Source organism: Oreochromis niloticus, linkage group LG1, assembly GCF_001858045.2.
Source record: "Oreochromis niloticus isolate F11D_XX linkage group LG1, O_niloticus_UMD_NMBU, whole genome shotgun sequence".
Classification (NCBI taxonomy): Eukaryota; Metazoa; Chordata; class Actinopteri; order Cichliformes; family Cichlidae; genus Oreochromis; species Oreochromis niloticus.
In genome coordinates this window covers 5,091,931-5,112,008 of record NC_031965.2, presented here as the reverse complement: position 1 = coordinate 5,112,008, position 20,078 = coordinate 5,091,931, and the positions used below count along the sequence as shown (strand labels likewise).

At 45.0% G+C, this 20,078-nt stretch overlaps 2 protein-coding genes across 2 annotated transcripts; one reads left to right on the top strand and one right to left on the bottom strand.

The window, feature by feature from the left end:
- Positions 1-1,373: 1,373 nt before the first annotated feature.
- Positions 1,374-5,467, top strand: LOC102083084 (uncharacterized). The gene has a single exon (XM_025910915.1). The coding sequence runs from the start codon at positions 1,992-1,994 to the stop codon at positions 3,582-3,584; it is 1,593 nt and encodes a 530-aa protein (XP_025766700.1). The 5' UTR covers positions 1,374-1,991; the 3' UTR covers positions 3,585-5,467.
- A 124-nt stretch (positions 5,468-5,591) lies between these two features.
- On the bottom strand, positions 5,592-10,718 carry LOC100699437 (ankyrin repeat and death domain-containing protein 1A; the record flags this gene model as incomplete). The annotated part of the gene is given in 8 exon segments (XM_019346245.2): positions 5,592-5,764; positions 5,960-6,091; positions 7,739-7,931; positions 8,331-8,426; positions 9,955-10,053; positions 10,153-10,251; positions 10,437-10,535; positions 10,620-10,718. Coding segments are annotated over 8 exon segments (879 nt in total), but the record flags the coding sequence as incomplete, so codon positions are not given.
- Between the last annotated feature and the right edge of the window lie 9,360 nt (positions 10,719-20,078).

Sequence of the window (20,078 nt, the reverse complement as noted above, 5' to 3'; positions counted from 1 at the left end):
CACTGTGCTTTTTCAGCGTTTAGATATTGATGGCTCCATGTCAGAACACTAGCTATGAATTTCAGACGGATCAGGCCTTAACTTAACAAAAAAGTTATCAATAGTTCTTTTCATCTTTTCTTATTACCAAAAGCTACATCCACTTCTGTCAGGCCTAAGCTGCTCACTAGGGCTGGGTATCATCATTGATTTCTATAATCCATTCGATTCCAATTCACGAGGTCCTGATTCGATTCAATTCAATTTTGCCTCAGACAGTCAGAAATATTATAATTCTGATCATGTATCAGTACTGATACATGTGAGACTTTATCAGAGGTGTGAGCATCACAGCAGATGCCTTTGTGTCAAAGTAACTGAGAATAAAACACAGAAAAACATGAAGGACATTTTCCTGGCCTGGCTTTTTATAGTAGAAAACTTAAAAGAAACCTTAAACTTAAAATTATTCTGCAATTTTACATAATTTTAAAAAGTATAAATTTCTTCAGTATTGAACAGCAGAAATTAAGTTTTCTTGTTCGAGTTCACCTGCTCTCATTTGCTGTTTGGTGGTTGTTGAAATAGTTTTGTGAGCTTTAACCTGAGATTCTGGCGTTTCTGGCTAAATACATTTACAAATACAAATCAAAACAACAGTTGCCTCATGGTGCTTTATATTTAAGATATTAAGATAAAGACCCTATAAAAAACCCCAACACTCAGATGAGCCCCTGTTAACAAGCACCTGGGGACAGTGTGTTTGTCTATGTGTTAATAGACCTCTTTGCATTGAATCATATCTGTTATTAATCTCTGTCTCTCTTCCACAGCATGTCTTTATCCTGTCTTCCTTCTCTCACCCCAACCAGTCGTAGCAGATGGCCCCGCCCCTCCCTGAGCCTGGTTCTGCTGGAGGTTTCTTCCTGTTAAAAGGGAGTTTTTCCTTCCCACTGTCGCCAAAGTGCTTGCTCATAGGGGGTCATATGATTGTTGGGTTTTTCTCTGTATCTATTATTGTACAATCTACTGTGCAATGTAAAGCGTGCTGAGGCGACTGTTGTTGCGATTTGGTGCTATATAAATAAAATTGAATTGAATTGAATTGAGTGTGGAGGAAGAACTCCAATCGTCCGCGAGGTCTGGCACACTGATCTGCATAAAAGAAGGCTGGCACAGGACTACCAGCAGCCAGTCATCCACGAGTCCTGGCACACTTAGATTTGCATAAGCACAAAAGGGTAGTCTCACTCTCTCCAAGGCCCAGGGCCGTAACATCCCTCCCCTTAAAATACCAACTATGTTGGGCAGGAGCAGACATTACAGAGTGAACAAAAACAAAGAACAAACACAGCAAAACATGTTTACAACCGGGACAGACCATCAGCTAAAACATTTTCAGACCCCTTTTTGTGGTGAATACTCAAGTTGTAGCCAGCCCAGCCAGCCCAGAGCTGCTTCGCCACCTGTGGAAGATCTTAAAGGTGATATGGCGGAGAGGGAAAGTCGCTGATCAGTGGAGATACGCAGAGGGAGTCTGGATTCCCAAAGAGGAGGACTCAAAAAACATAAACCAGTTTCGGAGCATCTTGCTATTGAGCGTGGAGGGTAAGGTGTTTTTTAGCATTGTCTCCCGGAGATTGACCGAGTTTCTCCTTAGAAACAATTACATTGATCCATCAGTTCAGAAGGGGGGGATCCCAGGAGTTCCTGGTTGCCTAGAGCACACTGGTGTAGTTACACACCTTATAAGAGAAGCCCATGAGAACAGAGGCAACCTAGCTGTATTGTGGCTGGACCTGACTTATGCGTATGGGTCGATCCCACAAAAACTGGTTGAGCATGCTTTACACCTCCACCATGTCCCCAGCAAGATCAAGGACCTGATCCTGGACTATTACGCCAATTTCAGGCTCAGGGTCACTTCTGGGGCAGTTACTTCAGGCTGGCACCGCCTCGGGAAAGGTATAATAACAGGCTGTACCATCTCAGTTACGCTCTTTGCCCTTGCAATGAACATGGTGGTAAAGGCTGCGGAGGTGGAGTGCAGAGGGCCGCTAACAAGGTCAGGTGTTCGTCAGCCCCCTATCAGAGCCTATATGGATGACCTCACCATTACAACATCATCAGTCCCAGGGTGTAGGTGGATCTTGCAAGGTCTTGAGAGACTCATCTCATGGGCAAGGATGAGTTTTAAACCTTCCAAGTCAAGATCGATGGTACTGAAGAAGGGCAAGGTGACGGACAAGTTCCGGTTCTCAATCTCAATCTCAGGAACCATTCCTGCCATTCAGAAGGCAAATGAGGAGCTGGGAGCGTGGCTCATTAAGGTGGATAAGTCCAGCCTGCCTGGAAGATTTAAAGCCTGGATCTACCAGCATTCCATCCTGCCCAGAATCCTGTGGCCCTTGCTTGTCTATACAGTTCCAATAACTACTGTGGAATCCCTGGAAAGGAAGATCAGTGGCTTTCTTCGTAAGTGGCTGGGACTTCCCCGCAGTCTCACCAGCGCTGCCTTGTATGGGGCAAGCAACAGCTTACAGTTACCCTTCAGTGGCCTCACAGAAGAGTTCAAGGTGGCTCGCACAAGAGAAGCCCTACAGTACAGAGATTCTAAAGACTGCAAGGTGGCATCAGCAGGTATTGAGGTAAGGACAGGAAGAAAGTGGAAGGCTGAGAAGGCAGTTGAGGTGGCAGAGTCACGCCTAAGGCAGAAAACACTGGTGGGAGTCTTAGCAACAGGGGGAGCAGGCTTGGCCCAGGTCAGCAGGGCACAGGGAAAGGAGAGACACCAGCTACTCCAGGAAGAGGTCCGAGCAGGTGTGGAGGAGGAGCGAGTAAGTAGAGCTGTAGGCCTTAAGCAGCAGGGAGCATGGACAAGGTGGGAGAGCACCTTGCAGCGCAAGGTCACCTGGGCAAACATCATGCAGGCAGACTTCCACCGGATCCGATTCCTAGTGCAGGCAGTATACGACACTCTGCCAAGCCCAGCAAACCTCCATCTGTGGGGGAAGAGCGAGACACCTGTCTGTCCCCTGTGCTCTGGAAGAGGGACCCTAGAACACCTCCTTAGCAGCTGTCCAAGGGCCCTGGCCGATGGTCGGTATCGTTGGCGGCATGACCAGGTGCTCAGAGTAGGTGCTGAAAAGATTGCCTCAGCAATCAGCACCAGCAAGCATCATCATGCTCCGAGGAAGGCAATTTCTTTCATTAAGGCTGGAGAGAAACCCCAGGTGCGCCCACATTTAACAACCGGCCTCCTCAACACAGCCTCTGATTGGCAGCTACAGGCTGACCTGGGTAAGCAGCTAATGTTCCCTCAGAACATTGCAAAAACATCCCTCCGGCCAGACATGATAATTATTTCTGAGGCTTCAAAACAGCTGATCATGCTGGAACTCACAGTGCCCTGGGAAGAGCGGATCGAGGAGGCCAATGAAAGGAAACGAGGAAAGTACCAGGAACTAGTGCAGGAGTGCAGGGGAAGGACCTGGAAGACTTTCTATGAGCCCATAGAAGTGGGTTGTAGGGGCTTTGCAGGACGATCACTCTCCAAAGTCCTAGTCCCAGAAAGCCACAAGGTGGCTGTGGATCAAGAGGGCTGATCCGTGGGTAGCTACTGGTATGCAAGTCGGGGCCTGATCACCCCCGGCTGGGTCGCCTGGGGGAGGGTGTATGATGTTGTGAGACCCGAAACACCTGATGACCCCAGGATACATCACTGAAGATGCGTACCAGTGCATCCAGGAGATGTGTCTTTATAGCTGCAACAACAGAGCCCAGCGCATAAGGCGCTGGTTATGATTAAACATGCGAGCAAGGAACACGAGTGGGTTGTGGTCGGTGTACACAACAAGGGGCAACATGCTGGACCCCAGGTATATGTGAAAGTGCTGAAGAGCCAACAACAAAGCCAGGGTCTCCTTTTCAATGGTGGAGTAGTTTAACTGATTTTTATTGAACTTGCGGGAAAAGTAACAAACGGGCTGGTCCAAACCCTGCAAGTCTTCTTGCAACAGCACTGCCCCAGCCCCGACAGCACTGGCATCAACCTCAAGTTTGAATGGTCGCGTCAAATCAGGTGCAGCTAACACAGGAGTGTGGCAGAGGAGTTGCTTAAAAAAACACTTAACTCAAGACTTACTTTACCAAAACGTGATGTAAAGGAGCTCAAATGATTTAGTTCAGAAAGTTCAGCTACATACAGAAGAAGTGAAATAAATGAGACTCAGACAAAGGTTCTAAAGTTCGAAAATGTTGGCTTATATACATCTTTCTCTTCCCAGAAAAAGAAAATTTGTAACAAACAAAATAAAAATACTTTAAATAAAAGTTTCCCTTTGGTACCAATAGTTTCTCAGTAACAACCTTGTTTCACAATCCACATTGGTTACCTTAAAATCTTACCTGGGTGCACCCTTCTAAATATATATAAATAGGTTGCGGCTCAAAATAAAACACAGCTTCAATGGCAAAATTCCAAATAGCAAAATTAATTTGACATTGCATGGACCTCGTCAAAACCTTTATTTGGAGGAACAGTTCTAACTTGCCCACACCAAGTCTACTTCCTCTAAGTGGAGAAGTGTAGAGTCTGTAAAAGTCTTCAACAGTTTCAAGTAAAATGCCCAAATGTCAGGGCAATGTGTTTGTGTGGGAGGGGGGGGACAGCAAGTTCGAAATGGTGTGGAAGGGATTTTCGTTGCAGCTGGCCTACCACCCTCTGCCGTGCAGCAAGGGAAGAAGTCAACTGGTCCGTCAACGGGACAGGCTCACCATCAACATCAGATCCATCTAACGTCTAACGTTCCATCTAATTTCCAGTGGGGTTATGACCCCCCCCAATAATCAGACCCAACCAATATAGTCCCCCCAATAAAATTATGAATTATCTTGCATAAATAGGCTGTTGATTTTCTTTACTCATTTCAGTTATTACCAGCAAAATAGTTGCATGTTTAATCATCTGGGAATTTACCCAGATTTATTAATTTATTTAGACAGAGATCTTGACCCCCCCCCCCCGATCCCGATGGGATGCACTATCATGTGGGGCGACTTGGCCCATGTTGGGAGGTATGATCTGTACTTTAGGGAATCTCAGGAACCTCAAAGACCCTTGGGGGAAGCAAAATGCCCCACACCTAAGCTGCAGCTTAGGTGTGGGGCATTTTGGGTAGGTTAGGGGAAGCTTGCCTCGTCCTTTCTTTGTGTGTGGATAACTGGCATGGGATCTAAGGAGCTTGGAAAGAAAAGTGTCTGGACTTCTTTAAATTGCTTGAAGACGTTTCACCTCTCATCCGAGAAGCTTCCTCAGTTCTAGGGTCAAATGGTGGAGAGTCCCAGATTTAAGCCCTGTGGGAGTGTCCCCCCGAGAGGGACAAAAGGATGCAGCACACGGAAAGCTGCAGCAGTGCAAGGCTGTTGTTCCAGCCCCTGCTGGGTAAACACATTTTACAACATGTGCTGCAGTAGAGAAAACCTAACAAAATTGCATGGCAAAAAAAGAACAATGACAAAAAAGAAGTAAATAAACTCCTTAGAGCAACTTTCCCCAGGCTGCTACAGACCTGTTTTTGATCAAAAAGTGTAAACCATTGTGCGACTCAGAATTCAAATCATGTAAATTTATTTATAAAAAATAACCTTTGCATTTCTTTTAATAAAGAAAGTTTTAACAAAGCGAACACAATAGCTTGATGATAAGTATAAACTTGTTGCCATCACATTATGTAGCACATTTTAGGAGAGCTGGTCTGTGAGTTTGCCTTCTGTCGGATGAACTCTGGATAACAAACAAGAAGAAGAAAACAGAGAAAAGGAAAAAAAAATAGACACATTCCAGTGAACAAACAGAAAAACAGTCTTAAGGCATTCTTGGTCTCTGTGTGGAGAAATATTGTTAACTAATATTGTATGACTATTAAAACTGACGAATAGTCTGACCAGTGAAAGAAAGTTAAATCCCTGATTAGCTCACCTGCCAAATCTGTCCGGGAGATTTCCACCAACCCCTCATAGAGGCCTTTGATAGGGTTTTCTCCAGCTACGAGCACTCCATGAAGCCAGATTAACAGCATCCGGTGACCGTGATCTTTGAAGCTTTTCTTACCTTCAATTTAGATTTATATCAATCATTATCCATCTGAACTTTGAAATATTAGTTAAATACAGTCACTGTAAGCAGTTCTTATACCATCAGAGCATTTTTACAGTAACTAACTAGCTCATATAGTCTACTAGGTCTGTATTGTAACCAGAGACCAGTGTTCAGCAAGCGAGGTTCTTGGCCAGTAAGCAAAGCTGAATGACATCCTGATATCTTACATTTTAAGTGCCCCTGCAAAATGAAACAATATTTTATTTAATATATGTTAATATTTCATTTAAAGTTATTTAAACAGTTCAGCTTTGTCTAGCATGCACATAAAAATGTTCCTTACTTTAACAAGTTAAAAGTCAAATAGAGTTTAAAAGCAAGGTGTCACAGATCTGGCATTTCATTGGAATTAAAGAAAAAAGCTGTGTCCAGAATATAACTCTGGCAACAGTGTACAGAAGCTGAAAAATCTTATTATAATCCATGTTGCAAACTGCTGTAATCTTGGAGAGACTGCTCTTGGTTGGAGAACCAATCTACTCAAAGAGAAGGATTAACAATTTTCTCCAACTATGTCTAACACAGCCAAGCCAAACAAGTGTGAGTTTGGATGGATGGAGGTACAGTATCTACCACTCAGGAGGAGGGCAATCTGGTGGGCAGTTGAGCCAAGTTATTGGCCAGTAGTTGGACGGGACCGGCCCCTTCTTGGGATCCTCGGGGATCAGGACTGCCTTCGGTTAGACATCTCGGGTGCATCTCAACCATTAGCACCTGGTTCATTCGTGCTGCCAGACGCTATTGGAGTTAGCTTGTTAGCTTCCCTATCCAGTAGGTGTTAACCATGGCAGGGACTGGTGCTGTCCAATTCTTCTGCTTGACATGTCTGCCACTGTGATGGTTACTGGATCCTTTTCAGGGAGGTTGCTGCAGTCTGCTCAGATCCACTAGCCACTGAGCATTTCTGTTGTGTTGCATCCTTCTTACATATACTCTTCCAGTATTGCTCTGTCTCCAGCATTGGTGGGGCAGTTCCCCTGCCACTTAGACTATACTTTGGTTATTTCAGTGGAGAACATCTGGTTTATTCTCCTGGCTTTTATCTCTCTGGTTAACCAAGGTTCAGGTATCAGGTATAGGCAGTTGTAGTTGTACGTCATTATAAGACAAGATATTGTATGATAATAGACGTTAGACGTTTTCTCCAAAAAGTGATGTTGTAAAAAAATACACCACCTGCTCTCTGAAATATTAAGGATTAAGTATCCATTTATTCATGTCAGACTATCCATATATTCTAAATAGATTTGTAGTTTAAAATTTGTTGTAGTAGAATTGTAGAAAGAATTCTTGGTCCGGGTTATAATTGACCTAGACCAGAGTTAATCACCTCAGGGACTCAGAATGCTGTAGAGCGAATCAGTCAGTGCCAAATTTGGGAATTTATTTTCAATAAAATCACTGGACCCATGAAACAGTGCTTCTGTGGTTCTGGACATTACAGGCCAAAGAGCAGCTTTATATTGCAGTTTTTCAAACTTGTATGTTTTCATGTATAAAGATTTATATATAAAAAACAAAAACATACAGGTACAAAAAAAGGTAATGAAAATAGCAATATATCTATCAATAAATTGTCAGGAACTCAGCACTGCTCACCTGTCCACTGTTGTTCTATAGCTTGTATATGTGCTTCACTAAAGTCCCAGTGCTGAGCAAGAATCTTCCACTCCCCATAACACAGATGCTTTGTGGCGAGGGTCCATAAAACAGAACGGAAGTGCTGTGTCTCCGGCTGGTGGTCCTGTTTGAAGCTCAGAGGTCTTCTTACCTGCTCACTGCGCCCGTGATCCTGAATTCAACATGGAGAAAGTTTTGTGAATCGTCCAAGGTTAAAAGGATGTTCACAAGTTTTATGAATATGATGTACAAAGAAAAAAAACTGTCAGTACCTGTTGCTTTTAAAACTATCACAAAGAATTTATAAGATACTTAGCTGGTTTGTTAAGCATCTTGGAGACCTTGTCATAGTGTATGCAAGACTGAGTTGTTCTTGTTCTTTATAACTATTTTTTTTTAACAATATCCAAAACAATTAATATGTACACAATGTGAACAACTCAAAAGCACATAGGTGCTGATACTCTGGAAAAGAGTGAAAATGTATTTATCAAATATGAGCACAGATTTCATATAAGGAGAGTGTATTTAGTATTAATACAGCTTGTATACAGCTTGTAGCAACACTTACCTTCTCCCACTTATAAAAACGGTCAGCTTTAATTATCATGTCTACCAGGACCACATGGTTTCCTCTTGCTGCCACTTCCAGACATGTTTTCCCCTGCTGTGTATATTAGATGGTCAGAAAAGCATTTCTTTGTTAGAAGACACAGTTATGAGTGTCATAGATCTGAAGCTATACTAAAACAGTTATCATGATGCTGTGCTACAAGATTAACTTTGTCTGGACAAAGAAAAAGTGAACTATGCATCAAGGTTTTAAATGGTGTAAAAAAAAGATATATATTCTACTTAAAACTAGCGTAACAAAGACCTTAATTAATATGATATAGAAGGATCAATGCACCAAGTGAAAACTGTTTGTATTTTTTAGTGTACAATGTGAAATACACAGCTCAACAAAGTAAAGGAACACTTGATCATCACAGTACAACCCCAAGTTAAACTTCACAGATATCAAGCTGTCGTCTTCGGAAGTGTAAGTGAATCAATTAATTTCACCTTTTTTTGGTCCAAATCAAATCGGTGTACTGAAGATGTTCCAAGGCAAACCTTATTATGTTATAGCATCACTTGGAGGGGGGGGTTGCCCTTATATTGTAGTAGTAGTTGGGGGAGTCTCCTTGTGGGTGTGTGAGTATAGTGTGGCAGCCATTACATGTTGCTTGTGTGTCTGTTCTGAGAGAAACCATACCTTTGTAACGGGCTGCCACCGGCGACTACCCATCCCCGCACATGTATGTACGGACAGAGTAGAGCCATGGAGACCTGGCTTGTATGGTCTTATGTTGCTAACGTCAAATAAAGGTCTGTTGTTCGATTTAACTGACTAGTTTCGAATTATCCAGCTAACCTCCACACCACATGCTCGCTGGACCTGCTAGCCACTCCTTCCTCGCCAGACTGCTCTTACAGTTCCAAGACAGGTGATGGGCACAGACCATTATTCTCTCCTTATCCTTCCTGACTGATTTGCTTTTTGATATCCTCGTCAGTACTGGTTTGATGAGAGAGCACCTGCAGCACATCCAGGTTACACTGTGTCTCCCAGCACAGTCTGAAGAGTGAGGAGCAGATAGTAGGAGACAGGCCATTGCACAAGGAGAGCTGAAAGTTCATCGTAGTGTGAATGCTAGATAGAATTGTGCGTATGCGGGTTCGAATTGGTAAATGATGTTGTCTAAAGCTCTTTGAGTGCTTAAGACCATTTATCATTAACTATGCTAGCCAACAATATCCCGACTGCTGGGATGAAATCCTCAGAGCTTGTCTTAATGCACTGGGTCCTGAGTATGTGTTGCAGGGCAATACCCAGTGTAATGTGACCTGGCAATTATATAATGATGAAGACACTGATGTCACTACCTGGCCCTCATGTTCCACACACCTGAATCCCTCATCCAAATCTGGGAGGAGATCCCCCACACCACCATCCAGCATCTCATCCAGCCCTCAAAAGGCTGATGATTATGCTTTTCACTGACCTCTGTGACCCCTTTTTGTTTTCAATGAATTTCACAATGTATTTCAGATTAAAATGAATATTTTTTAAGTCTGATGTGTGACTTTAGTGCTCCATTTATTTTTTTGAGCAGTGTACATAATATTCTGTGTGAAGCTGCGTGTGGTACCTTATCAGTTAAACTGAGACTAACTCTAGAAATCAGCATCATCTCAGCCAGGTCATGCCAGCCATGTTCTGAGGCAATGTGTAGTGCGGTCTGCTGCCTCTGTCGCCCACATGACAGACAATCATTAAGTAAAATTACTGCATCATAGGACATTTTATTATGCACTATGTTGGTGTGGCTGTGGAGCTTTGTACTTACAATGTCAGTGGCATTCAGGTTGCTGCCAGCGTCAATAAGCAATCGTACAACTTTTGTGTGATTGTTGAATACAGCCAGGTGGTGTGGTGTGCAGTGTTGCTGTTTCAAAGAGAAACAGGTATTAAAAATCTGCTACATGAAAGCTGCTCTCTGTGATATTACTTTTAAAATGTTTACAAGTGTTTACTGCCTAAATTTAAATTTCTTGATCATTTTATGCACCAAAATACCACTGTGTAAGAATACTTTAAAAGAATTATCATAATTATTTTAACACTGCTTACGTTGTTTATAGCATCTACATTGATTCCTGCCTTCAGCAGCAAGCTGGCCTCTCTGTCATGACCATGCTGTGCCACATAATGGAGAGCATTCATATTTCTCTACAGACAGATAATAAATATTAATTCATAAAAATAACACTGCCAACCCACTCTTGCATTGCAAATTTAAGTAAACAAGCATACATTAGTTTGTGCATTGACATTACAGCCAGAATCCAGCAGAAGTCTAACACATTCATAGTGACCTCCATCAGCTGCCATGTGCAATGGTGTGAGACCATCCTACAACAACACAAGACAAGACAACAGGTACAATCAAGGTCAATTAGGAGCCAGCTACCTCACCAAGTTTACTGGGGAAACCACAGAAACTAACATTACTAACTAAGAGTTTTTCCCCCATACTGGGAAAGTTCTTTTATTTTTTGGCAAATTCAAATCTGGTCTTCCTGTTCTTGAGCGTAACCAGTGGTGTACACCTTGCTGTAAACTCTCTGTGTTTACATTATTGAAAATTCTCCTAATTCTGAGCTGGCTAGTATATGCCTTCTGGTTGAAAATGTCCCAAATGTTATTTTGGCTGCTCATGTAGCTTTTTAATCTCTCTCTGATATGTTTATTTAATTTTTAATTTAATGATGGCTTCTGTTGCTTCATCAACATCTCCCTAAAACTCATATTAAGTGTTCCAGTAAACAGCTACACAATGCCAAGTGTAAATTATGAGGTGCCGTAAGGGACATTATTACTGAAACGCTCTCACACACACACCACTGAAACGCTCTCACACACACACTACTGAAATTTTACCTCTCACACACACTACTGAAACGCTCTCACACACACTACTGAAATGCTCTCACACACACTACTGAAACACTCTCACACACACTACTGAAAAACCAAGGCATTCCAGTTGAACAGGAAGGCATTCCAGTTGAACAGGAAGGCATTTCAGTTGAAAAGGAAGGCGTTTCAGTTGAACAGGAAGGCGTTTCAGTTGAACAGGAAGGCGTTTCAGTTAAACAGGAAGTTGTTTCTTGACAAGGAAACTGAAGGAAAAAGTGGTAGATTTCAAACAAACCACTACACAGATGTCTACTCAGCAACCTGCTAGTAGCCTAAGTGAAACAGCTGCATTACTTAACAATATATAAGCCTCAGCATACGTCAAAATTTAGACTAGCAGACGGGCATTATCCTGGTTAATTTTTTTGGCATATGTGCTTTTTGTCTTTTTTAGCAAAGAAAAAAATATCTTAAAATCATTTATAAAACCAGGGAGAGAAGGCTTAGCGTTCCTCCATTTAGCACAATGGATATGATATTTACTCAAAAGTATGATGATGACACCCAATGCTAGATGATCCATATAAAAAAATTTATGATGTAATTCAAATAGTGGCACATCATTAATATTTAGGGAAATCCAATTTTTTAAGTTGCACCAAATGCATTGTGTGATAGGGCATAGAAAAAAAAGATGTTCTAGGGTTTCATTTTCATCAGTACAAAAAGAACACTGATCCACCTCAAAACCAAATCTATTTTTTAGTAATTCTGCCACAGGATTAATTTTGTTTATTACTTTAAGTGTGTTTCTTTAACTTTAGGTAGAATAGGCTATTTCATAAATTTTTAGTATGCTTTATCCTGTATATGAAATAACTAAATTAGAACCATGCAATGTAACCATTCTGTTGTAACTATGAAATATTTTGTCTTTGAAGAAACTACCCTATTGCCAGTCTTGGCAGCCGGGGATCAGTCCGCCAGGGCCTCTGCTCCTGGCCGCCGCCCAGCACACAATGCACCCGACCCCTATGGCGCCTCTTGCGGGTGGTGGGCCTGCGGGAGGATGGGCCCATGTCTCCTCTTCGGGCTGTGCCCGGCCGGGCCCCATGGACTAAGGCCCGGCCACCAGACGCTCGCCCTCGGGCACCCTCCCCGGGCCTGGCTCCAGGGCGGGGCCCCAGTAACCCTATCCCGGGCAGGGTAAACTGTTCCCTCGATGTTTTCTTCATAAGGGTCTTCTGAATCGCTCTTTGTCTGGTCCCTCACCCAGGACCAATTTGCCATGGGAGACCCTACCAGGGGGCAAAAGCCCCCAGACAACATAGCCCCTGGGATCCCTGGGACACACAAACCCCTCCACCACGATAAGGTAGCGATTCACGTTATGTTTGGCCATAACGAACACCTTGTTCGAACATAAGAGTGTCCATAAGTGCACGTGGCACCAGGACGCTCTAGGCCGCAGGTCGATGATCGATTTTGTAATCGTATCACCAGACCTGCGACCATATGTTCTGGACACTCGGGTAAAGAGAGGGGCTGAGCTGTCAACTGATCACCACCTGGTGGTGAGTTAGATCAGGTGGCGGGGGAGGACGCTGGACAGACCCGGTGCACCTAAACGCGTAGTGAGGGTGTGCTGGGAACGTCTAGCAGAGGCCCCAGTCTGCGAGATCTTCAACTCACACCTCCGGCAGAGCTTCAACAGCATTCCGAGGGAGACTGGGGACATTGAGTCCGAATGGACCATGTTCAGCGTCTCCATCGCCGAAGCTGCTGCATTGAGCTGCGGCCGCAAGGTGGTTGGTGCCTGCCGTGGTGGTAATCCCCGAACCAAATGGTGGACACCAGAGGTGAAGGGAGCCACCAAGCTGAAGGAGGAGTCCTATCGGGCTTGGTTAGCCTGTGGGACTCCGGAGGCAGCCGACAGGTATCGACAGGCCAAGCGGAATGCGGCTTGGGCAGTGGCTGAAGCAAAAACTCGGGTGTGGGAGGAGTTCGGAGAGGCCATGGAAAAAGACTTTCGGACTGCCTCGAAGAGATTCTGGCAAACCGTCAGGCGTCTCAGGAGGGGAAAGCGGTGCTCTACCTGCACTGTGTATAGTGCTGGTGGAGCGCTGCTGACGTCGACTGAGAAAATTGTCAGGCGGTGGAAGGAATACTTCGAGGACCTCCTTAATCCCACTGACACGTCTTCCGAGGAGGAAGCAGAGTCTGGGGATGAGGGGAATGACCCGCCAATTTCCGGGGGCGAGGTCACTGAGGCAGTTAAACAACTCCTTGGTGGCAGAGCCCCTGGTGTTGATGAGGTCCGCCCCGAGTTCCTGAAGGCTCTGGATGTTGTAGGGCTGTCCTGGTTGACACGCCTCTACAATGTTGCGTGGAGATCAGGGGCAGTACCCCTGGACTGGCAGACCGGGGTGGTGGTCCCCATCTTTAAGAAGGGAGACCGGAGGGTGTGCTCCAACTACAGGGGGATCACACTCCTCAGCCTCCCTGGGAAAGTCTATGCCAGGGTGCTGGAAAGGAGAGTTCGTCCGTTAGTCGAACCTCGGATACAGGAGGAACAATGCGGTTTTCGTCCTGGTCGCGGAACACTGGACCAGCTCTTTATCCTCTCAAGGATACTTGAGGGTGCATGGGAGTTTGCCCAACCAGTCTACATGTGTTTTGTGGACTTGGAGAAGGCATTCGACCGTGTCCCTCGGGGTGTCCTGTGGGAGGTGTTGCGGGAGTATGGGGTGTCTGGCCCATTGCTACGGGCCATTCGATCCCTATACAACCGTTGCAAGAGTTTGGTTCGCATTGCCGGCAATAAGTCGGACTCGTTCCCGGTGGGTGATGGGCTCCGCCAGGGCTGCCCTTTGTCACCGGTTCTGTTCATAATTTTTATGGACAGGATTTCTAGGCGCAGCCAAGTGGCGGAGGGCTTTCACTTCGGTGGCCTCAGAATCTCATCTCTGCTTTTTGCGGATGATGTGGTTCTGTTGGCTTCATCAGGTGAAGGCCTCCAGCTCGCACTGGAGCGGTTCGCAGCCGAGTGTGAAGCAGCGGGAATGAGGATCAGCACCTCCAAATCTGAGGCCATGGTTCTCAGCCGGAAAAGGGTGGAGTGCCCACTCCGGGTCGGAGATGAGTTCCTGCCCCAAGTGGAGGAGTTCAAGTATCTCGGGGTCTTGTTCGCGAGTGATGGGAGAAGGGAGCCGGAGATCAACAGACGGATTGGTGCTGCGGCTGCAGTGATGCGGACGCTGCACCGGTCCGTCGTGGTGAAGAGGGAGCTGAGTGTAAAAGCGAAGCTCTCAATTTACCGGTCGATCTACGTCCCTACCCTCACCTATGGCCACGAGCTGTGGGTAGTGACCGAAAGAACGAGATCGCGGATACAAGCGGCAGAAATGAGCTTCCTCCGAAGGGTGGCTGGCCTCTCCCTTAGAGATAGGGTGAGAAGTTCGGCCATCCGGGAGGGGCTCAGAGTAGAGCCGCTGCTCCTCCACATCGAAAGGAGCCAGTTGAGGTGGTTCGGGCATCTGACAAGGATGCCTCCTGGGCGCCTCCTGGGTGAGGTGTTCCGGGCATGTCCCACCGGGAGGAGGCCCCGGGGCAGACCCAGGACACGCTGGAGAGATTATATCTCTCGGCTGGCCTGGGAACGCCTTGGTATTCCCCCGGATAAGCTGGAGGAGGTGGCTGGGGAGAGGGAGGTCTGGGCTTCTCTGCTTAGGCGGCTGCCCCCGCGACCCGGCCTCGGATAAAGCGGATGAAGATGGATGGATGGATGGATGGAAGAAACTACTAATAAATCTATTATTGCATTTTTATCAAACAGCTGACATTGCCCTAGCAATAAATTTTTGAGCACTGATGGGAACTTATTGTATATCATAAAGTTTTTAATCAAATGAAGCAGAGGCAGTGGGACCAGTTCACAAAATTTGTTATATTCTCTTTGAGAACAGTTTAGACAATATTTTTCTGAAAAGTCTGTGTAACTTAGAATGACACCGTTATCATCCAACAAATCTGTTATGAATATAATCTTTTTGTTTAAACCAGTCGCTTTTGAAAACTGATTTTTGATCAAGTGTTATTACCCTATGATTCCATAAGGTTTAATTATGGGGAGAAGTTGTGGGTATATCTCATTATCTCAGATTTTAACCATTTAATTCTAAGGGTGCCAACCATAAATTCTAATTCTGGAGTTTTGATACCACCTTTATTGTATTCCTTCACAAGCTGAGATGTTTCAATGTAATGAGTTTTATTCCTCCACAAAAATTTGAAAATAACTGTGTTAGCCTTATTAATGTTTTTAGAGGACATATATAGAAAGTGTATATAGATATATATATAGAAGTGTGTGTGAGAGCGTTTCAGTTGTTTGTGTGAGAGCGTTTCAGTAGTGTGTGTGAGAGCGTTTCAGTAGTGTGAGTGAGAGCGTTTCAGTAGTGTGAGTGAGAGCGTTTCAGTTGTGTGTGTGAGAGTGTTTCAGTAGTGTGTGTGAGAGCGTTTCAGTAGTGTGTGTGAAAGCGTTTCAGTAGTGTGAGTGAGAGCGTTTCAGTAGTGTGAGTGAGAGCGTTTCAGTTGTGTGTGTGAGAGCAAAATTTCAGTAGTGTGTGTGAGAACGTTTCAGTAGTGTGTGTGAGAGCGTTTCAGTAGTGTGTGTGAGAGCATTTCAGTTGTGTGTGTGAGAGCGTTTCAGTAGTGTGTGTGAGAGCGTTTCAGTTGTGTGTGTGAGAGCGTTTCAGTAGTGTGAGTGAGAGCGTTTCAGTTGTGTGTGTGAGAGCTAAAATTTCAGTAGTGTGTGTGAGAGCGTTTCAGTAGTGTGAGTGAGAGCGTTTCAGTAGTGTGTGTGAGAGCAAAATTTCAGTAGTGTGTGTGAGAGCGTTTCAGTTGTGTGTGAGAGCGTTTCAGTTGTGTGAGTGAGAGCGTTTCAGTAGTGTGAGTGAGAGCGATTCAGTAGTGTGTGTGAGACGTAAAATTTCAGTAGTGTGTGTGAGAGCGTTTCAGTAGTGTGTGTGAGAGCGTTTCAGTTGTGTGTGTGAGAGCGTTTCAGTAGTGTGTGTGAGAGCGTTTCAGCTGTGTGAGTGAGAGCGTTTCAGTAGTGTGAGTGAGAGCGTTTCAGTTGTGTGTGTGAGAGCGTTTCAGTAGTGTGTGTGAGAGCGTTTCAGTAGTGTGTGTGAGAGCGTTTCAGTAGTGTGAGTGAGAGCGTTTCAGTAGTGTGAGTGAGAGCGTTTCAGTTGTGTGTGTGAGAGCAAAATTTCAGTAGTGTGTGTGAGAGCGTTTCAGTAGTGTGTGTGAGAGCGTTTCAGTAGTGTGAGTGAGAGCGTTTCAGTAGTGTGAGTGAGAGCGTTTCAGTAGTGTGTGTGAGAGCTAAAATTTCAGTAGTGTGTGTGAGAGCGTTTCAGTAGTGTGAGTGAGAGCGTTTCAGTTGTGTGTGTGAGAGCGTTTCAGTAGTGTGTGTGAGAGCTAAAATTTCAGTAGTGTGTGTGAGAGCGTTTCAGTTGTGTGTGTGAGAACGTTTCAGTAGTGTGTGTGAGAGCGTTTCAGTAGTGTGTGTGTGAGAGCGTTTCAGTAGTGTGTGTGAGAGCGTTTCAGTAGTGTGAGTGAGAGCGTTTCAGTTGTGTGTGTGAGAGGTAAAATTTCAGTAGTGTGTGTGAGAGCGTTTCAGTTGTGTGTGTGAGAGCGTTTCAGTAGTGTGAGTGAGAGCGTTTCAGTTGTGTGTGTGAGAACGTTTCAGTAGTGTGTGTGTGAGAGCGTTTCAGTAGTGTGAGTGAGAGCGTTTCAGTAGTGTGAGTGAGAGCGTTTCAGTTGTGTGTGTGTGAGAGGTAAAATTTCAGTAGTGTGTGTGAGAGCGTTTCAGTTGTGTGTGTGAGAGCGTTTCAGTAGTGTGAGTGAGAGCGTTTCAGTTGTGTGTGTGAGAACGTTTCAGTAGTGTGTGTGAGAGCGTTTCAGTAGTGTGTGTGTGAGAGCGTTTCAGTAGTGTGAGTGAGAGCGTTTCAGTTGTGTGTGTGAGAGGTAAAATTTCAGTAGTGTGTGTGAGAGCGTTTCAGTTGTGTGTGTGAGAACGTTTCAGTAGTGTGTGTGAGAGCGTTTCAGTAGTGTGTGTGTGAGAGCGTTTCAGTAGTGTGTGTGAGAGCGTTTCAGTAGTGTGAGTGAGAGCGTTTCAGTTGTGTGTGTGAGAGCGTTTCAGTAGTGTGTGTGAGAGCGTTTCAGTAGTGTGTGTGAGAGCGTTTCAGTAGTGTGAGTGAGAGCGTTTCAGTAGCGTGAGTGAGAGCGTTTCAGTTGTGTGTGTGAGAGCAAAATTTCAGTAGTGTGTGTGAGAGCGTTTCAGTAGTGTGTGTGAGAGCGTTTCAGTAGTGTGAGTGAGAGCGTTTCAGTAGTGTGAGTGAGAGCGTTTCAGTTGTGTGTGTGAGAGGTAAAATTTCAGTAGTGTGTGTGAGAGCGTTTCAGTAGTGTGTGTGAGAGCTAAAATTTCAGTAGTGTGTGTGAGAGCGTTTCAGTAGTGTGAGTGAGAGCGTTTCAGTTGTGTGTGTGAGAGCGTTTCAGTAGTGTGTGTGAGAGCTAAAATTTCAGTAGTGTGTGTGAGAGCGTTTCAGTTGTGTGTGTGAGAACGTTTCAGTAGTGTGTGTGAGAGCGTTTCAGTAGTGTGTGTGTGAGAGCGTTTCAGTAGTGTGTGTGAGAGCGTTTCAGTAGTGTGTGTGAGAGCGTTTCAGTAGTGTGAGTGAGAGCGTTTCAGTTGTGTGTGTGAGAGGTAAAATTTCAGTAGTGTGTGTGAGAGCGTTTCAGTTGTGTGTGTGAGAGCGTTTCAGTAGTGTGAGTGAGAGCGTTTCAGTTGTGTGTGTGAGAACGTTTCAGTAGTGTGAGTGAGAGCGTTTCAGTAGTGTGAGTGAGAGCGTTTCAGTTGTGTGTGTGTGAGAGGTAAAATTTCAGTAGTGTGTGTGAGAGCGTTTCAGTTGTGTGTGTGAGAGCGTTTCAGTACTGTGAGTGAGAGCGTTTCAGTTGTGTGTGTGAGAACGTTTCAGTACTGTGTGTGAGAGCGTTTCAGTAGTGTGTGTGTGAGAGCGTTTCAGTAGTGTGAGTGAGAGCGTTTCAGTTGTGTGTGTGAGAGGTAAAATTTCAGTAGTGTGTGTGAGAGCGTTTCAGTTGTGTGTGTGAGAACGTTTCAGTAGTGTGTGTGAGAGCGTTTCAGTAGTGTGTGTGTGAGAGCGTTTCAGTAGTGTGTGTGAGAGCGTTTCAGTAGTGTGAGTGAGAGCGTTTCAGTTGTGTGTGTGAGAGGTAAAATTTCAGTAGTGTGAGTGAGAGCGTTTCAGTAGTGTGAGTGAGAGCGTTTCAGTAGTGTGTGTGAGACGTAAAATTTCAGTAGTGTGTGTGAGAGCGTTTCAGTAGTGTGTGTGAGAGCGTTTCAGTTGTGTGTGTGAGAGCGTTTCAGTAGTGTGTGTGAGAGCGTTTCAGTTGTGTGAGTGAGAGCGTTTCAGTAGTGTGAGTGAGAGCGTTTCAGTTGTGTGTGTGAGAGCGTTTCAGTAGTGTGTGTGAGAGCGTTTCAGTAGTGTGTGTGAGAGCGTTTCAGTAGTGTGAGTGAGAGCGTTTCAGTAGTGTGAGTGAGAGCGTTTCAGTAGTGTGTGTGAGAGCAAAATTTCAGTAGTGTGTGTGAGAGCGTTTCAGTAGTGTGTGTGAGAGCGTTTCAGTAGTGTGAGTGAGAGCGTTTCAGTAGTGTGAGTGAGAGCGTTTCAGTTGTGTGTGTGAGAGGTAAAATTTCAGTAGTGTGTGTGAGAGCGTGTCAGTAGTGTGAGTGAGAGCGTTTCAGTTGTGTGTGTGAGAGCGTTTCAGTAGTGTGTGTGAGAGCTAAAATTTCAGTAGTGTGTGTGAGAGCGTTTCAGTTGTGTGTGTGAGAACGTTTCAGTAGTGTGTGTGAGAGCGTTTCAGTAGTGTGTGTGTGAGAGTGTTTCAGTAGTGTGTGTGAGAGCGTTTCAGTTGTGTGTGTGAGAGCGTTTCAGTAGTGTGAGTGAGAGCGTTTCAGTTGTGTGTGTGAGAGGTAAAATTTCAGTAGTGTGTGTGAGAGCGTTTCAGTTGTGTGTGTGAGAGCGTTTCAGTAGTGTGAGTGAGAGCGTTTCAGTTGTGTGTGTGAGAACGTTTCAGTAGTGTGTGTGTGAGAGCGTTTCAGTAGTGTGTGTGAGAGCGTTTCAGTAGTGTGAGTGAGAGCGTTTCAGTTGTGTGTGTGTGAGAGGTAAAATTTCAGTAGTGTGTGTGAGAGCGTTTCAGTTGTGTGTGTGAGAGCGTTTCAGTTGTGTGTGTGAGCGTTTCAGTTGTGTGTGTGAGAGCGTTTCAGTTGTGTGATGTGAGAGCGTTTCAGTTGTGTGTCGTAGTGGAGAACGTTTCAGTAGTGTGTGTGAGAGGTAAGTTTTCAGTAGTGTGAGTGAGAGCGTTTCAGTTGTGTGTGTGAGAGGGTAAAATTTCAGTAGTGTGTGTGAGAGCGTTTCAGTTGTGGTCGTGTGTGAGAAGCGTTTCAGTAGTGGTGGGTAGTGTGTGTGAGAGCGTTTCAGGTAAGTCAGTAGTGTGTGTGAGAGCGTTTCAGTAGTGTGTGTGAGAGCGTTTCAGTAGTGTGAGTGGAGAGCGGTTTCAGTTGTGTGTGTGAGAGGTAAAATTTCAGTAGTGGTGAGTGAGAGCGTTTCAGTTGTGTGTGTGAGAGCGTTTCAGTAGTGTGTGTGAGAGCTAAAATTTCAGTAGTGTGTGTGAGAGCGTTTCAGTAGTGTGTGTGAGAGCTGTAAAAATTTCAGTAGTGTGTGTGAGAGCGTTTCAGTTGTGTGTGTAGAGCATTTCAGTAGTGTGTGTGAGAGCGTTTGA

Excerpts from the sequence above, each read along its gene's own strand:
- LOC102083084 (XM_025910915.1), top strand. The coding sequence starts at position 1,992 with ATGAACATGGTGGTAAAGGCTGCGGAGGTGGAGTGCAGAGGGCCGCTA.